General features: G+C 36.6%; 1 protein-coding gene across 1 annotated transcript; it reads right to left on the minus strand.

The window, feature by feature from the left end:
• Positions 1–1730: 1730 nt before the first annotated feature.
• On the minus strand, positions 1731–16401 carry LOC121294379 (VIP peptides-like). The gene is made up of 6 exons (XM_041218008.1): positions 16334–16401; positions 5851–5947; positions 5641–5745; positions 3508–3648; positions 3242–3361; positions 1731–2181 (listed from the first exon to the last, which is right to left on the minus strand). Exons 2-6 carry the CDS (start codon positions 5934–5936, stop codon positions 2049–2051), a joined length of 585 nt encoding a protein of 194 aa, XP_041073942.1. The 5' UTR covers positions 5937–5947; positions 16334–16401; the 3' UTR covers positions 1731–2048.
• Positions 16402–19578: the final 3177 nt, after the last annotated feature.

A 19578-nucleotide genomic window follows, 5' to 3' on the forward strand; every position in this document is an offset into this window, starting at 1 on the left:
TTGTGTATAAAATGTGAGGATTATATATTTGGCCTTGATCAGAAATACCAGTGGACTTTGTATTTGGATTGAGGGATATTTTTTAACCGATTAGCGATTCCACTAATGAGATTTAATTGTAGCGACATGGCTATACAAAGAGAGACATTGTTTCCTTGATTGAGTCCTGAACAAACATTTGCTTTGTAATCAATAGACTACATGTTGTATAGCCTTAACATTTATGTAAAAAGCTAAGGTGTGACAGATCATGTCCGTATGTCTTCCTCCATAATATTCCTGCTGAGATATGCATCTGCAGATAAGAAGTCTTAATTGATCACATACTAATCAATCCTAAAGAATTGAGTAAATATATCTTTTAGGAGGGACATATAAAGTATTTGCAAACTTTGAGTATAACGTCTCTAATATCTTTTTAAAATGATTTTCAGGAAACTCAAAATTAGACATGAACATTTTAGAGATGAAGTGCAGGCAGTAAACTGGCATAGTACAGGATGCAGTGTGTTGCAAATTTAGAAGCAATTTTGGTTTGTGATTCAATAGACATTGCAAAATAAGCACAAATGAATAGCACATAAATTAAATTGATATGGTAGGCTGCTCTTCGTGTTCTATTTGCCTGCCGTAGATATGTAGTCTAGTCGGATCAGTCAGTGTCTTTTAGATAAGTAAGTGCTAGCGCCATCTACTGCACAGTAGCATATTGCTAGCACACAGTCATGTAATCATTGCTTTAATCTATCTCCGAGTAAATGAGTACAGTAAGTTTATGATTGCTTTGTAGTTGCTATGGTGATGGTTTGTACACACAAAGTACCTAAGCTTTGCTTGTGTTGTTTGCAATTACCAAAACTACAGGCTAGCACAGCTATATTATTCACACTTCATATTGAATAATATCATTGTGAATAAACAAACTAAACGCTTTCACAGAACAATTAGAGGAACTAGTTATATGATAGGCCAAACTAAACTGTTCACAGCACTGGGGCTGATTTCAAATCAAACTCGTTTATTTCCTTCAGACGCTGATTGAGAACAAATTTATTTCTCAGCTGCTATCTTTGGGTCTCTCTTCAATTCGAGCTGATGTTGGGAACTAACAAGCATCCCATAGACTGGATTCAGGATTTAAAAAAACAAAGGCTGAACATTAAGACTATGAATATATTATAATAGCAGGAAATATATTGTCGAGTTGAAGATTGGATTATATAGACTGCAGATGGAATTGGCAGCAGCACCACTTGGAAACTAGAACAAGACGAGATTGAGTTTTACTGACTGGTTTCATGATGCAGATAGAAATGTGGCATAAATAAGCAGCAGTGAGAGTTTTATGTATTAACAGAAAGGTGGAGAATGAGGCTGTCTAGCCCCCTCTACTGCTTGGAAGTGAAAAAAGCTCAAAGTAGAGTAATACTTGCTTGAAGCAATTGTATTCTTTATAGTCAGGTGGCCTGTAAATACTGAGGTGATTTCACATGGGAGTTATATTGAGCAGAGTGATAGTGTAGTAGAAAATAAAGCGCTGACACGTTCAAATACATTAATATTAAATGATCTTTATTGAAACAATATACTATACCCTTATTTCAAGGGTTACAAACCTTTAGGAAAGTTTCCTGCTGTATCATGATCAATACTCACAAGCTTTTTCCACAACTTTCTTTTGACAAAACTTTTGTCTTTTATTGAATACATTAACTAAAGTTATGCTGCAGTAAACTCTCATAAGGGTGATGAAAATTTATTGTTGCTTTCATATTTTCGGCAATCAAGTACTGACACCTGGAGGATTATTAAGGAAAGACATTGCAGGTGTTTGAATGTGAGCTGATTTCTCCATGTAGATATGTGGGGGGTAGGTTTAGTCCAATACAATAATACCCATAGAGGATTTCAAAATGTGTGATTACAGGTTATTTTACATTAAACATCTTAATGTAATAAAAATTGGCATGTAATAATAATTATTGAATAAAAAGATGACTGGTATTGCATCTCGATTCTCCTTTCTTGTGCTGATGACTGGTTTGCCCTCAGTCCCTGTTTTGATTGTCTGGTAGGTAGAAGTCTTCTTGGTAGAGGTCTGCAACTAGTTGGTTCACAGCATGGCAAATAAACTGGCCAATCAGCTGATTAGCCTCATCTGAATCGGTGCCATTAAGACTGCTGTGAATATAAAACAAAAGAATTACATTGGTTATCTAAAAGAGGAAATTAGCATTAAAGTCTGGGAAAAGCCAACAAACGATCTGGCTGATCCTTCTGTAGGAATAGATTTTGTGTATAGATTGTGTATAGATATCGTGCACATGGTAAAATTCTAAAGTAAAAAAAAATATGTCATGTTCAATAGCAGTTCCTGAGTACAATGTTATGATGTTGTGTGTAGTGAATCTTACTATTAAAACATGTCATTTTGCACAGTTTCAGCAGCCTGAGCTGAAGTGCAGTAATGCAATATCTTATAATAAGAGACACGCACGCTCGGATTTATAAAAGGATTGTGCATGTTTTACGACTCTAAAACGGGCGCGGAGGGTTCTGAATTCTTGAATGGGATTTATAAAACACACGCAATGGCATAAACACGCAATTAATACGCGATTTTCGGGGGCAATGTCTGTGCGCTTTATCCCTTGATGCAATTCTGTATATGCATATGCAATTATTTATATGCATATGTAATTCTTTGGCGTTTCTGAACGAAACCGCTAAAATTGGGAGGGAATTTTGCAAATGAGGTCTATTAAATAGTCTGTCTAATTTATTAAAGCTGCCGGTAATTGCGGGCCTCGTATTTGCTTGATTATTTTAAGAACTCTGAAAAGCAGGCGTTAATTTACAGCAGTCAGACAGTAGGCTATAGAAAAGGCAAGGTGGTGTGGGAGACTTGTCTGCAGCAAGAAGGAGACATCGTTTTCAAGGACAAAGAAACATTTAATAACAAAGAGCTCTTTTTTTTTTTTTTTTTTTTTGCATATTGGTAAATTTCAGTTTTCTCTTCTGAGCATCCTCATCACCATGGCTAGTACCAGGCTGAGGTCTTTCATAGCCTACACAAGCAGGGTTGATCCAAACCCGCTATTTATGTGTAATTTGTGAGGTACTTAAATTGGTTGATTGTGGAATTGCCTGCTTTACCAAATTAATTTTATAAAATTTATTGTGACGATGAGAGCGGCCGTACTGAACACGCACATATTCACTTCCAATAAAATGGAGGTACCTGTCATTAAGAAGATTCTGCTGGAACCAGTGGAGGCAAAGGTCATTTTCATCCCTGTTGATTTCTTCTGTAACAGGGGATATGTGAGGCTCAGGGTTCTCCTGAAAACTTTTTTCATCACTAAGGATTCAAAAGAAAGAACATCTGATTTCCAATCCACCCGCACAAGCCTAGACACTTTGAGTCCACCACTTGCACCCCATTCAGTCTGCATGATGTTACTACGGATGATTTGCTCTGGTAGATTTAAGACTATTTTAACTTACCTTCTTTTAATGTTCTGCATGTGTTTCAGTAGGGAGGTGATTTTGTGTAACTTTGCCTTGGACTTTAGGTAATCAGCATATTTGTTGGTGAATTCAATGTCTCCCAGTTGCCTTGTGCTCAAACCAGATGTTTCGGACAAGCTAAAATCACACACAGTTAAGATTATCATTTTAAGATTAAGAGAACATTCTTTAAATAATGTTTCTGTATAACACCAATATGATAAAAGAAGACACTTGTCAGGTATATTGCTTTGGTGTAATTTACCTGCTTCCTATTAAATTAATTGCATTATATAGTACCAGTCAAAAGTTTGAGTACACCTGCAAGAAACCAGGTTTTTCTTGATTATCTATGCTTTTAACTGTATAAACTTGTCTATAAACACTTAATATTGCATTATATGATACATGTACTTATATAAGCTGATAATCATAAGTGAATTGCATTCAAAAATTTAATTTGGCAATTTCAATGAAATGGTCACCCAAAGCAAGGGGATTTCAGTCTGAAGCCCAAGTCAGTTAAAAGTCTGAAATGTGTTTAACACGGTGTTAGAACACTGGCCTAAGTTTAAAAGTGTCTTTGTTAGATGTTCTCTGAGTTAACTAGCATGTTGCCTAATTAACCTTTTGTCAGCAATTATTGTTAACAAGTGAGGGTTCATGATTACTATAAATATAGGTAGCATAGGCACTAGTTTGTCATTCCTGAATGTAAGGGAGTAGAACATTGCAAAATATGCTCAGTTAAGCAACGAAAAAAACAGTCTGTAATTACTTTAAGAAATGAAGGTCAATCTTTAAGACAAATCGCAAGAACTTTGCAAGTGTCTGTAACTGCTGTGGCCTAGACCATCAAACGATTTGAAGAAAATGGCACTCATGAGGACCGAACAAGGTCAGGCAGGCCAAGGGTGACCTCAGAATCAGAGAACAAGTTCATTCGATTCACAAGTCTGCGAAACCGGCGATTTAACTGCCCCTAAAATACAAGCTCAGCTAAATGCTACTAGAAGTACGGATGTTTGGACATCATCTGTTCAAAGGAGATTGCGTGAAGCTGGCCTAACTGGAAGAATTGCTGCAAAGAAACCATTGTTAAGAGTGCAGAATAAGAGGAAGAGACTTGCCTGAGCCAAAAAAAACACAGAAACTGGACGTTTGAGGAGTGGAAGTCGGTCTTATGGACCGATGAGTCAAAATGTGAAATATTTGGGTCCAACCACCGAGTATTTGTAAGACACAGAGAGGGTGAGCGCATGAGTTGTTCCCACTGTCAAGCATGGAGGAGGCAGTGTCATGGTCTGGGGTTACTTTGCTGGTGACAGTGTTGGTGATCTTTACCAAGTCCATGGCAAGCTCAACCAGCATGGCTATCATAGCATATTTCAGAGGCATGCCATTCCATCAGGATTATGGCTAGTTGGCCAGTCCTTCATTCTTCAGCAAGATATTGACCCAAAACACACCTCAAAGATGTACAAGAACTATCTGGCGAAGAAGGAAAGTGAAGGACAACTCAATCTAATGACCTGGCCTGCCCAGGCTCCAGACCTCAATCCCATAGAACTTGTACAGGACGAACTGGACAGAAGAGTCAAAGCGAAGCTACCCACAAGTGCCCTACATCTCTGGGAATTGCTACAGAAGAGCTGGGAAGACATGTCGGGTGATTTCCTGCTGAAACTTGTTAACCGAATGCCTCGTGTTTGTGAGGCTGTTATTAAGGCAAAGGGTGGCTAGTTTGAGGAATCCAAGATTTAGAGACAATTTTCAATTTTCTAGAACATTGCTTTGATAGTCCTTATGTTTTGTTTTGTTTATTGTAACATGTGTTTTCATTTTCAAGTATTTACAGAAACATATACGACGTAAAACATTGTCAATTATGAAAAAAACCTAGTTTCTAGCCAGTGTACTCCAACTTTTGATTGGTACTAGTTACAATCTTGTGCAACCCTATATGTTTCAGAAAGCTGTATCTCGGATTAGAATGAGTATATACTGCCTTATCTACTGTACTATGTACTGCTATATTAGGACGTGCCGCTGCAGATATTAACCTCTTCGTTTTTTCTAGTACTGTCTGTTTGATGGGTTGCTCAACAGTTCAGTTTAGTGTTACTGTACCTTCGCTTGGCTCCCAGCAGTGCTTTGACGTAGTTCTTAGCAGACAAGGACCCTCGCAGTTTACTTAACTCACTTGTGAAGAGCCCATCGGCATGCCTTTGGCTCCTGTGGTGTAAAAAACAAAACACACCATTTATAGTGGACCAGTGATTTCAAGTACAAGACTACCAGCCAATGGTACTTAAAACTAAAAATCAGATTGAGACTTACCTGTCGAAAGTGGGAAGAGATGTTGTGTGATGGAAAAGGACAGTAAGCAACACAAATAGTTGACCGATGCTCACCAGGAATGCCATGCTTTTTGTAGCTGCAAGAACACAAAATACAAGCAAAGTCTTCAAGCAAAGTAACACAGCTTCCAGGCAAGGCTACTGCTGGAGGAAGATATTTTCAAGTTATATTTCTCTCATTAAGATAGTTTTATTTCCTACAGAGACAAAGAAAGCTGTCTGTGTGGCACCCTTCTACTATATAGAATAAACTGTTTCTTTTTTTTTTTTGTGGGGGGGAAAAGTATTGAAATTAAATAAGATTTAAAAAAAGACAATACACTAAATATACTGTCCATTGACTGTGTGTGTCTATATGTCTATATATATATATATATATATATATATATATATATATATATATATATATATATATATATATATATAATATATACAAAAAAAAAAATCTTAAGCAGTAGCCAATACTGCAATATGAGCCAATCTATAAAGAGAGGTGTTACATACATTTCCTTCCTCCTTTAGCTGTTTCAACATAACTGTATAACAGTGCATTACATTTATAATAATAATTCCCACACTTACCGGCTAACAGGCTTGAGATGTGAACAGTGACTCTTCAGTGAATGTAGTGTGATCCTACCGTTCCTCTTAAATACTTATACCTTATTGATCAGCAACATGCGCAAGATATGAACAGCATGCTCCAAGGTGCCAGCAATGCACTTTTATTGCTATCAATATCTCACTGATTGTTATTTGTGCTTCAATTTTTTTTTTTTTTTTTTTTGTGTGTGCTCCTTCTAATTAATCCTATCACAAAGAAATGTATCATTTCCGAGTTAAATTAATTAGCAGTTATCGGAAAATAATGCAAACACATAGGGTTCTTTTAGGAGGGAGGAGCGCTCTCGTAATCAAATAAAAATAAAATAAATCAATTTTTCAAAATGTCATTCATTGTGATATTTACAATACGATGCAATAAAATTGATTATCTCAAAGGACACCCAACAGATGTCTGGGACACTCACACTGATTTAGGAAGAGCTGTTTGCAATCAAGTGGAAAACATTATTGATCCTATTCGTGACAATTTGGTACTGTGCTTAATGAGAACACAGGCGCCTTTCTGACTCCATGCTGATTTGATTATTTCTGACCGTTTTTAAATTTTTAACCCATTTTGAACAAATGAAGAGTTTTATTAAAACAGGTTGGGTCTATTGTTGGTTCAAAACATGTGCTACTCTGCATCAAATGTATTATGAGAATGTCAGACAAGGGCAGATTCCTGGGACCAGCAAAAGTTGGGCATTTGAACAGATATTTCCATCACTCTATATTTATAATTAAGAGAGTCAAAGCTGTACAAATTATTACCATTGTTTAACATTTTATAGAAAAGGCCCCCAGACGCCGCTGTAATCAGAAGATTGCGTTTTTCTACAGTTTTTTTTTTTGTTTTTAATGGCATGCCCTTCAAATAATATAATTTCATTAATACAACTATTGTCCTTGGTTAATCATTTTTGACAGGCTGCATGGAAAAAAAGAATACATTTGCATACCACTACAAACCATCAGTGAAAAGGATAAAAATGACCTCCTGTTTTTGATTTCGGCAATGCATTCCCAATTGGAATATTTATGTAAGCGTGTGTTACTCTAACAGACTGCAAACTAGCCAAGGCAAGTGACCTCTGTGTGAGCTGTGTCAGTACAGAGCTGTCTGTCTGCATCCCATTGCTCGGCACTATACTATACACACTTAACCACAGCAGCTAATTGGTTTGTATGTCCTCTGATTATAAATTGCAATATGCCACTATAGGTTAAACTTCTGCTCCAACAAAATGATGTTGCAAAAAGAGGCTGCAAAATCACTTTTTTTTAAGGTACAAAAAAGTTCCAAAAGAGGTAACAAACAGCTTTGGGACACTTGCTAGTCCTTGACTTAATGTTTTGAGTTGCTGGTTATTAGTTTTGTAATGAAACTTAAAGTTTATAACACAAAGGATCCTTGGTTTTATACTGCCGCTACTTTTAAATCCAAAAGGGAGCTTTATATTTCTGTAGCTTTTTGTAGGTTATTAAATAAGGGACACACATGAATTAATGGTCACAGATTTCATTTGCTAAATGTTCATTTTTCTTTAAATCACAAATTTATACATGCACTTAAGTTATTTAGAATTATATTTTTGATCATTTCAGCCTGAAGAGTAGTCAGTCTGACGTGTCAGAGTTTCTATCATCACATACACTATGTCTTTTTCTCCTTTCCTTTCTGGGTTTGGATTAGCTGCTCTATCCATTTCTCTTGGAATTGAAATCCAGTGATCAATGGGCTGGCTTTCCCATCTTGTTTCGTTTGGGCAGTTTGTTGCAATTACTGAAAAAACCCTTTCAGTCGCATAATACAGAACCTGTGCTCTTTATGTCCCATTCAGTCAAACCTTCCAGAGATACGGTACTGTATATATCTTTTTTAAATAAAGGACTTACAGAAAGTTAAAAGGAGTTTTTGACACTTTTGCCTCTAGTACTATGAATGAAAAGAGCCACAGAAATAATTTCCTCTGTAGATCTAATTACAACTCCTACCTCGAATACACAACCAAACACACATCATTATCTCATTTAAAGTGTGCTCCACTGTGGAGTATTCAGAAATCAATTCATTTTCAAGGCTAGTGACTGTTCAGCATCCTGAAAGAAGGTAACTAGGTAACTTGTGGAATATGGTCTCCCATAAGGTTGCCAATTAAAATAGTTATGCTGTTCACATAAGGTCACAGTGAAGCTCTTTTCAAAGGGGTTGAATTTGAAGGAAAACGTGAAAATTCTCGGGTGAATAAGGAGGTTTAAATGATCATAATATTTCAATATATATATATATACATTTTTTTTTACTGCAGGTTTTTTGTCTGTCCTCAAAATATGAAATGTTCACTCCAGCAAGTAAAAACCCTTGTGCTCGGTTTTATGCTGCAGCACACGTACCAATATGTTACAATGACAGACAATTAAATGGCTGGCGAATTAACAGGTAAACTTTTCTGAAAAGGTTAAAGCCTAACAGCCTGAAATGACATTTGTGATAAGCTGCTTCTCTGCAGCTAAAACATGTACAGCAGTGTGCTTTACATAAATACTGCCAAGTTTCTCCCAGTTTGAATGATGCAAAGTGACAGTGATTTATTTACCTGTCACACTTAGAAGACAGAGAATACCGGTTATTTAACCAGACAGAAAAGCTACGTTGGTAAAGAAATACCAACCGTCTTGCCCAGCTGCACTGGCTACCTGTAAAGTTCAGGATTATTTTCAAAACTCTCCTGCTCACCTACAATGCCCTTCATCACACAGGTCCCGAGTACCTCCTCAACCTGCTGACACGCTCTGTCCCTGCCTGCAAGCTGAGGTCTTCCTACTCTGGCCTGCTTGTTATCCCCAAGCAAAAGTGCACCACACTTGGAGAACGCTTGTTTAGCTTCATGGCTCTGACTCTTTGGAATGCTCTCCCAGCTTTGGTGTGTGACGCTCCCACCGTCGCTTGCTTTAAATCAACTCTCAAGACCCACCTGTTCTCTCTTGCTTTCCATCCTCTTTTTTAAAATTTTGCAGTAGCCAATTAGTTTTTTGTTATTTTCTCCCCAATTTAGTAGTGCCCGATTTTTTTTTTTTTTTTTAGCTCAGCTCACTGCTATTACCCCTGTGCTGACTCAGGAGGGGCGAAGATGAGCACGTGCTGTCCTCCAAAGCATGTGCCGTTAGCCATCCGCTTTTTCACACACTGCAGACTCACCGTGCTGGGCCAATTGTACGCTGCCCCCTGGAAGCTCTCATCCTCGGTCAGCAAAGAAATAGCCTGGACTCGAACCGCTGACGTCCAGACGCGCGAGTGCTTTTACTGGATGCGCCACTTGCTTGCCATGCTATTTAAGCCTGATATCTGCTATTAGCTGCTGTGTTGCTACTATTTTATGTATTATGCTATTATGCATTTTTCACTGTATTTAATGTATTATGATTTTTTTTTTTTTTTACTGTATATCATGTATTGTGCATTTCTCTGTATTTAAAGTATTATGGATTTTCTTGTTGTTACTGCATCTTGTAAAGCGTGTTGTGATGGTGGTCCACTATGAAAGGCGCTATATAAAATAAAGGTTGATTGATTGATTGATAAACCTTACTTACTTGAGAAGAGAACACTAGCTTTACAATGCAGGGGATGCTTGAAGTGAGCAGTGTTGATCTGCTCACTCTTTTGTTTGAGGACTTTCTTCCTTTTTTGGTGTGATTTTATCACTGTCCATTCACGAAATACATTTTGTGAGCTGTGAAAATGGATTTAGTTAAACACTTTAAAGCTAATTGAAATGATTTTTAACAATAACAATGCAAGTTCAACATTTGACAACCAGACAGCACCAGTCAACAAATACTGTGGTTGTCAATATATTTGCTGATTTGCTGTTTTTTTTTTTTTGTTTGTTTTAACACAGACCTCAATTCAATACTCCCATCCTCTGTAGGTAGCAAGTTTGCTTATATCACACATGAGGTCATGTAGTCATGGCGTGCACTGGCAGTAAGGTTTTAAGGTCTATGTTGTTTTTAAATGTTTAGATTCAGTGTGTATTTCAATCTTGCACACTCCAGTGATGGATCCTCTTGGAATAGATGGATTTGAATAAGTTTAAGAAATTGTAGAGGACAGTAAGCAAGATAAGCTGTAAAAATATGATTTGTTTAAGTCAAAACACCAACAAGAAGCACCAAAGGGGGATCAAAATGATTTTAGTACTACCACCTCAAGCCATAGGGGGGAGCTCTAGAATAGTTTAAAAGGAGATTCAATCAAAACAATGAGCAATATATAGTATAACGACATTCAGTCAAACTTTCTGTGGAATATCCTCCTACAACAGGAGGTTTGACTGAATAGTGCTGGAAAGCAGTGTAAGGACACAAGCTGTAAAGGGGCAGGGTATTTGTTTTATAGACTAACCCCTTTGTATTGTATTAACTGCCAGAACAACAAAGCATTGCTTGTTGGATAATGTTACTGTGGAGCTATTATGTTGTGACCCAGTCCCAGAGGATTTGATCCTTTATACATTCAGAGTTCTTCAATGTGACTAATTTTATAGTGACTAAAGATAATTGGACAAATCTGCAGAAATCCCTCTATTACAATAAGTGCTTTTGAATGTCTTCCTTCCAAATCAGTTTTCTAATGGGTTTTTAAGAGCTGGATATACAGTACCAGTACATCATCCTAAAGCATTTACATTCACTGAAGCAAAGTGCTTTTAAATTACTTTGTTAAACTGCATTGTTAACATGACCTTGCACCCTTTATTTATCCAAAGGTATTGCAACTTTCAAAGGTTGTGCATTAATTTAAACATGAACATACTGTTGTCGCTTCCTGTAGAAAAATATACTGCAGAGTTGGAAAAAACCCACCCTTACTAACCTTTGCAAGCTTTACAATAATGACATTCTGGTGATTTTGATTTTACTAAGATGATCAGGTGCCAGCAATTAGGCACACAGCCACTCCGATTAAAGACGGCAGGCCATTTCAAAGCATTGATCACAGTGCTAGGCTTGCATTATTTTTTGTGAAGAGAATATCAATGTAAATGTTTTGGGAATATATACACAGTTCCAGCTGGGTTTTGATTCCATAACCCTGTGCTGACAACACACCTTACCTACAATTTATTTTCTTTCAATATTAAATATATTAAGCTCGTAACAGATGGTTAGGCACCCACTTGCTAAACTTGGTTACTTTTAAAAAGTAGCCCATGTCTGTTACAAGTATACTTTACAGTATTTGAAAGTGGCTTGAAAGATGTCGGTATCGAAGGAGTTCTTTAAACAGGAATCAAGTGCATCAATTACATCCAATCAGTAGTCAGCCACTACCGAGAACAAAACCACTGCATCTCTTACACTGTCGAGAAGTTCCACTCAAACCAAAAAGTATCCAGTGAAGGATATCTTTCTCTAAAAACTACTCATCCAGTTTGCAATGTGCAATTCAGAGATGAGCATTTACATCCTCTATGGCAAAGTATGCTCCCTATAAAAATGTTGCCATTTTTCCCTGCTTTTCCCATGGTTATACAATACAATTGCCATAATTGAACGTAGCTTGGCTTCACCATGCTGCATGCTGCTTTATAACATTTGATTTTGCTTTTGCTATGTTACACCTTGATAGAATACTACATATCAGTAGTATTGGTATAATATGACAGTTATCTGAACGCATGTAGTCTTCATGTTTAGAATCACATTGTAAATACTTTACTGTGTCAGTCATCACATTCTCATTACTTTAACCTCCCAGCTCAAAAACATGTCAAATCTCTAAGTGCAGCTGTTATACAAAATGGAACCACTAACCTGAAGATTAGACATGTTTGGAGCTGCATTGAGGCCACATGGGTGTTTTTAAAAGGTCACAAAGATATGATGACTGAAACCAAAAACAGTATGCAATATAAATGAATTTGCTATTTAAATAATAATAATAATAATAATAATAATAATAATAATAATAATAATAATAATAATAATAATAATAATAATAATAAATATGGACAGTTCTTATATAGGGTTGTTTTTATGCTGTCTCTGTCACGGGATTCTGTCATATATTGGTATCTGAAACAAAAATAGTATCTGTTTCATGTACTTGCAGCATCAAGTTGTTGAAAATGTGATTATGTATAATTTTACTGCCAATGTTTTATCTTGGTTTAACACAATTTAGGTGCTAACTTATGACAAAAGTGTTTTGTTAATGAAGTGAATATAATTTCGTGTTAAGTGTGTTTTAATTAAAAAGTCACAACATTTAGGCCTTAAAGTTCAACTGTTTATCAGAAACTGCCAGAAAATAAATTACAGGGAAAAAGTTCCAAATCATATGCCTCTTTAATGCCAACTGGAATGCAGCTTGCTGAGTTTGTAAACAGCAAGCTATTTCTTAATTTTAGTTAGCAGGATTTTGAGTCAGATGAGGTGATATCTGACAGAGATTTACAACTGAATCAAGAATTATCCCCATGCTATGATGACTAAGGGGAAAAAAAACATTAAAAAATAAGTGTTAAAGTCATGAGAAAATTATTTTGTGGTCTTGATATAACCAATCTGAAATGGTGAGATTGCAATATAATTAACTTGTAATCTAGATTTAAAAAAAAAAAAAAAAAAAAAAAAAAAATCTTTTTATTCTACTTTTCTCAGCACAGTACTTTACAGTGGTGCTAAATAGAACTTTTAATAACATTGTCTTGCTATATATGTTTGTTCATGCCATACCTGTAAATATATACATAATAGAAGAAAAGTATATATTTTAGCTGCTGTGCTGTCCACTCCTCAGCATGTTGTCTATTGAGATGATGTAGTTATTCTTCTGCTTTCTTAGTTATTAACTCCCCCCCCCCCCCCCCCCACCTGTGAAGAACATGTTTGTTTGTATTGTTAGTTCTGTTTGCTGAACTGAATCACTGAACACATCTTTGAGTTCAGCTGTGTTTTCTTCAATGTTGACTAGCCAGATCAGTTTGGATGTTTGCAATCAACACTAATTCATCAGACCCACTGCAATTCTATTCATTCAGTAACTGCATTGAAAGGCTTTTTATTTATTTATTGATGCATCATTCACTCTGTTTAAAGCAATCATTTATATTTCCCTACAAGTCTTTTGGGCTACACTGTGTTTGCCACACAGTCTATGGGATTTGCTTACCCACCACAAGTGCTTACTGTTGCAGGTGAAAAAAAGGAATATTTTTTTATGTGATTTTAGCCATTGGATGTTACAGCTAGAGCAGCTCCTGTTGCCTCTCACTGTTTGGGCAGGATTGATAGTCCATGCAGCACAAACAGATGGGCAGAACTGGGGGCATTCATGAGGGCTGGGAGACAGGCTGAAAGACTCTCCTTACTTAATCTTCCCTTTAGAAATAAATACATTGCCCAGCTAATCCTAATGTAATGTAATTTCCTGTCTGATACCGAGACATATGTATATACTGATCTAGAGATAAGTAGACATGTGGCATAGCTAGGCACCTTATCTTTTGAAATCTGCATTTAATAATAAAAGCGAAATGCTGCGACAGTTTATAATAAAGATATGTGCCATGAAGGTATGTGATATTTGTGGCATGTTAGTGCTCAACCAAAATATTTGAAAAAAATCAAGAAATTTCTAAAGGCATAAAACTGTATGTATTGTTATCAGTATTATAGGGAACCAATTACCAACAACATTATATAATATGAACTGTAGGGATCACATTGTCTCTTTTGGAGTCTAAATATTTGAATTGTCTCAGTTGTGTGAAGCACATTTAAAGCTTCTCTGGATGTTTCAAATTGTCACATGTACGTACAATGTGTGTGTGTGTGTGTGTGTGTGTGTGTGTGTGTTTGTGTGTGTGTGTGAGTGTGTGTAGCAGGGCAGAAACTTGATTGGATAATTTATGGTCACTCAAGCCACAGCTAATGGTATATAAGGGCAACCAAATCCTTTGTTTAATGTCTAAGGCAACTGCTCAACCTGAATACTAAGGAGTGTTTGTTTAAATGGTTTATTTTCTGTAAACCTTTATTTTGTTCTTGTGTTTATTTGGCTCCTGGTTTGTAAATAAATGTGTGCAACTGCGCTTAAAACTGTAGCTTTCCTGGCTCGGATTTTCCTTCCTGAAGGTAACCAGCCTTGGCCGTGACACTGCCCTTTCATAGCGTATTTAAAACAATACGAGCATCCCAGCTGGCCTGCCAGATTACATGATAATTGATCACTGCAATGCACGGTATAGTAACATGTCTGCCAAACGTTTTCATTGAAGGACAGGCACAAGGAGGTCTCTTCGATTTCTTTAAACAGTGGCAGATCCTAACACCACTGCTATTCAAATCAATAAAACAATCCACAGAAAGAAATACACTAAATAAGCTCACTTGCACTGTTATAGCTGTTAGTTGTCAGTCAAGATTATATCCGTGGTGGCGGTCCAAAGATCAAACTCTATTTAGATTACTTTTATACACCCCCCTAACATCTAATATATTGCTATTACAACCCATAATGTGCATTTGATATTCTGATGATTAAACACCATTCTTTAATTTTAGAATATATTTGAAAGCCTTTAAAATTCAATAAAATGCCAGACTGGCACAATCCTATATTTATCTTTATTTACAAAGAGACAGTTTGGCTCTGAAAGCATGATCATTCCACTGTTTGGCTATTCCCTTCATTTAATCTAGGGTAAAAAATAGGATTCCTTTGAAGGGCAACGAACTGTTAATACTTTTCATTTCATGTCTACATTAACATGTGGTCCTCAGTCAGCTGTCGTTATGCAAATGTACATCTGCATGGATAATTCAGTTAGCTGTCATAAAACTGGAGCTTCATGTTGCAAAGCCAAATAGTATTTTTTATCTGAAAAGATATAACGGTTCAGGAAAACAATTTCAAGGTTGTTACTTCTCTGTAATAATGTCAATATGTTATCTGTCAACTGCATGAAATTGCACAAACTTATTACCTATTATGTTTGCTTGCTATTATTATCTATTATTTTTCTTCTTATGTCATTAGTCTTATAAATGTATTTTTGTAAATAGGTGGGTCTGCTTCTGAAAAGACTGTTAAATACTGAATTTCAGAGGTGAAGTGGTTTGTAAAATGACCACTAGGGTGTATGCAGCAATAATTTCTCTCTCCTCTTGGTCTGGAAAGGTGAGAGTTGCCCATCTTTGGTGTATAACAATGTAATTGCTCTTATTTTTTACAGTGAATTAAACTTTGCAGTTTTCTTATGTACTGTATTCTGTTCTGTGCAACTGGGACACACTGTGGCCACAGGCACAAACATGTATGGCTGCTTTCACCATTTCGAAATCATATCCATCCAATTCAGATTTAAGATTTAAATATGACAATGAGCAAAAACAAAGAGAGTCAATCTCTGAACCATCTGAATTAAATGCCCTTTACTGTTAAATAAAGAGCATCCCTTTTCAGCATTGTGAAAACTGACTGCAATAAAGTCTAATTAGAACCACAAGGCAAATGGCTGGGAATCTGGTTCGCAGTGTGTAAAATATAACTGCAATTACAGCGCCGCGTGTCAACAGGAACTACAATGTAATCATTCTGGACATGTAATTTATTGCTCTGCTTTAACACTCGAAGTAATGTGATAATTTTAAATGAAGGTGATCATTCACATTCGCATATTTAGCACCCTGACATAGATTCTGGTTCCTTAGTGTTCTACAATTAAATTCCCTTATACGCTGGCTTCAGTAGCAACCTGCCTTTAACATAAGACTTACAGTGTGACTAGACATGGGCATATAGCTTAAATTACATTTTAAATGGTTCTCCACACATTCCTTACCTCCGTGTGATGTTTGCAATCATTCCGATGGTTATCTATCTTGCTTTACCATTTAATTTTGCTTCCTGTTTCATCAGAAAGCATGTGATAGTGTGACTTTTCAACTCTGTGCACTCCATCTACTTAGAGGTAAGAAAGGAATAAAGAAAATGTTTTAGCAACATTATAAGATAATCATTTGAGAATGTTATTGTAATGAACCGCTGCTCCATCATCAGCAAGTCATTTAATAACATATTTAGGGATTTATAGATTGATCCCTTAACTGATCAATTCAGAGTTTCAAATGCAGTTCTGTGACTCTTAGCCATTGCCATCTTTATCATAACATAAAAACATTTTGTAACAAGTTATGATAACAGTCATATGAATACTTATCTGCATGTTATGTTGGTTTTCAAAGTGATTATAAAGGATTATGCATATAGTTATATAGTATTAAGTAGCCTTTAGGTAGGGACCCAATTCAAATTAATTACCAGCAAGAAAATGCAATTAAATCTACAATTACATCTAACTAGAATCACTTTTTGTATCTCAGGGAAATTTCAACCACCCAACTGATACAATTTAGTTATTGTACTAGAACATGAAATGATTAGAGCATTGAAAGACTAGCTACTGCATTGTCTGAGAACTCAATCCATTAGCATTTTTATTAACAATGATATAATCAATCACATCTGGATTGGTCCCCATGATTGCAGTTCTTTATGCTGCATTTATGTAATCAATTTATATTCTTACAAGAGAGACCAGCACAGAGGGCAGTCATTTCAACAGTTGAATCTGAACATTATATAATCATTGTCTTCCTTCAAAAGGCCCTCATCCTGCGACAGACTCTTATTACATTTTACAGGTAAAACACCAGTCACTGTTTTGACCCAATGGGTCTGATGCAGTAGCAATAGTCGCAAACTCTAATAGGTACTCTATTTTGCGTTCCAGGTGTGGTCACAAACGAGTTCATACCACCTTTTTGTACAATATTACACTGGCTTCAAAATCTCAATTGGCAGATGCTTACAATAGCAGCCAATAGAGTAGCCCCACTGGCTCACACTGGATACATTTTAACAAAGATCACTGTTCCACTGGTGTTCCACTGTGATTACTAAGGACAGAATAGGGTCAGAACAGTTAAGTAAACAATGCTATTATTGTGGGATAATCAATTGAAACACAAATGGGATATGTGTTAGCCTACTCGTGAAGCTGAATTTATGTATGGGCAAACGTCAAATGATGTACCTGTACCTACTATGTATCTGACTCAATAATGCAAGCCTGATTTCCTGAGGGAAAAGATGAAATGGAGGGCAATTCCCACCAGACGAAGCACAATATGAAAGAAATGCAAACACACAAGAAGCCCTCAACCGGTTGAGAAGATGGCTGTTTCCATAAAAAAAAAAGCTTGCCTTCAAGTGTGTTAAATACTTTATAAAATACACAGTATCTGTGTGACGAGGATGACAAGATCCTGAGCTGTGAGGTTTCACTGAACGTTTGGTTTTCCAGGCCTTTCTTATAACAGAAAGATTTCTGGCCCACTGTTGTCTGCTCTTTTCTAAAGAAAGTAGATATTGAGTGATGTCAAAAGCACAAAGGTCAGCATGGAAGGCTGTCCTATCACTTACGTTTAGCCTTTAATTTACCCTAGCAATCGCAATGAACCAGATATGGGACAGCAATGAGAATTACCTTGGGCCCTACTGAGATGCAGGGCTGGGTACGTGTCAGTGTCTAACCTGAAACAGGAAACTCTTAAGCCCTGGCGTGACAGCTGATGGGTTAAAGCTCTATAGACTCCATGAACTGCAAAATAATGATTTTATGACATATAATTTTATGCTTAATCATGAAATATTTATTTTGAGAACGTGATTTGCCTGGAAAAAAATCCAGCCCAGTTTACGTGTACCCACTTTGCATCCTTGGGCCACAAACGTGGTCATATTGCTCAGGGTTTTCTGAGGTTTCTCAAATCAAAAAGAATATCTTTTATTTCATTTTCATTTCATCTTCAGTCTGTGAGGCACAATCAGCAATCTTACACTCATATTACAGCCTGACAAGATGTGTCACCATTGAGTGTGTAGATAAAAGTGTGAAACACAAACCTGAGGCTCTAATAACAGCTACAAGTGTTAGGATGTAACACAAATTGAGTTGGGGGTGGGGGTGTGGGCTGTAATATTAAAGCATAGTAACTGCATTTAGAATGCAATTCTGGTGCTGATCTGCAGTGGCAATTCTGTTATAGCATTGAAGTTACATTGTGCAGTCCTATTGTGCTCTTGTTGGTTTTTTGCTCCAGTTTAAGTTGGTTTTTCACTCCACATTGACTTGGTTTGATTTGACCACATTTTACATTTGAAATGAAATAGGATTTATAGGGACCAGCACATAGATGCATTGTAACTGTAATCCATTGTTTGATCCGGACACTATGAGGCATCCCACACACCACCTTCGAGGCAGAATGAAACTATAACTAATGCATAATCTGTCATAAACACTTTGAAAATCCACCAAAGGTAAGGATTAAGCATTTCAAGTGCATGTCTGTGATTAGACTTGAAATCAATTTCTGGCCCACTGTTGTCTGCTTGGAAATACACAGTTAATGAAGGTGTTCTAAAGAAAGTAGATATTGAACGGTGAAAGAAGCTTTTCACTTATACGCTACACAAAGGTCAGAAGCAGAAAGGTCTTTGTCACTGAAATCTATTACGTTTTGAAGCAAAGTAAAATGCTATGGCAATACATTTGGCAAAATTGTAATAAATTCTTATGTGGATGTTGGTTTCCATATCACTGTATAATGTAGGATGATGCATGTAGTTATACAGTATTATGTTGCTTTTATGGAAGTGTTATGAATGCAGCATACTCCAGTGTCTAATTCAAATGTAAAGCAGGCTAATTAGGTATGTTTAGTATGTGGTTACCAACAGTACTTGAAATTAGAGTGCACTGTTGAGGTAAGGTTGGCAAACGACACAGACTGGCATTTATCACTTTTCAAACCAAGTCACTACATCAGTAAGATTGCTGCAGGCATCATTAAAATTCACTTCAGAGAGGAGAGCTCTGAATGCTGCTGTACCACTGACAATGGCGACATTTCTGCAATAACAAAGGGAGAGAAAATAAAATGTGAATCAGAGGGGTGTTTCAATCTGACAGAGTAGCGTCATGTCCCAAGCTGTTAGTGGCAGGAAAGAGACCCAGAGACA

Source organism: Polyodon spathula, chromosome 19 (assembly GCF_017654505.1).
Source record: "Polyodon spathula isolate WHYD16114869_AA chromosome 19, ASM1765450v1, whole genome shotgun sequence".
Taxonomy (NCBI): Eukaryota; Metazoa; Chordata; class Actinopteri; order Acipenseriformes; family Polyodontidae; genus Polyodon; species Polyodon spathula.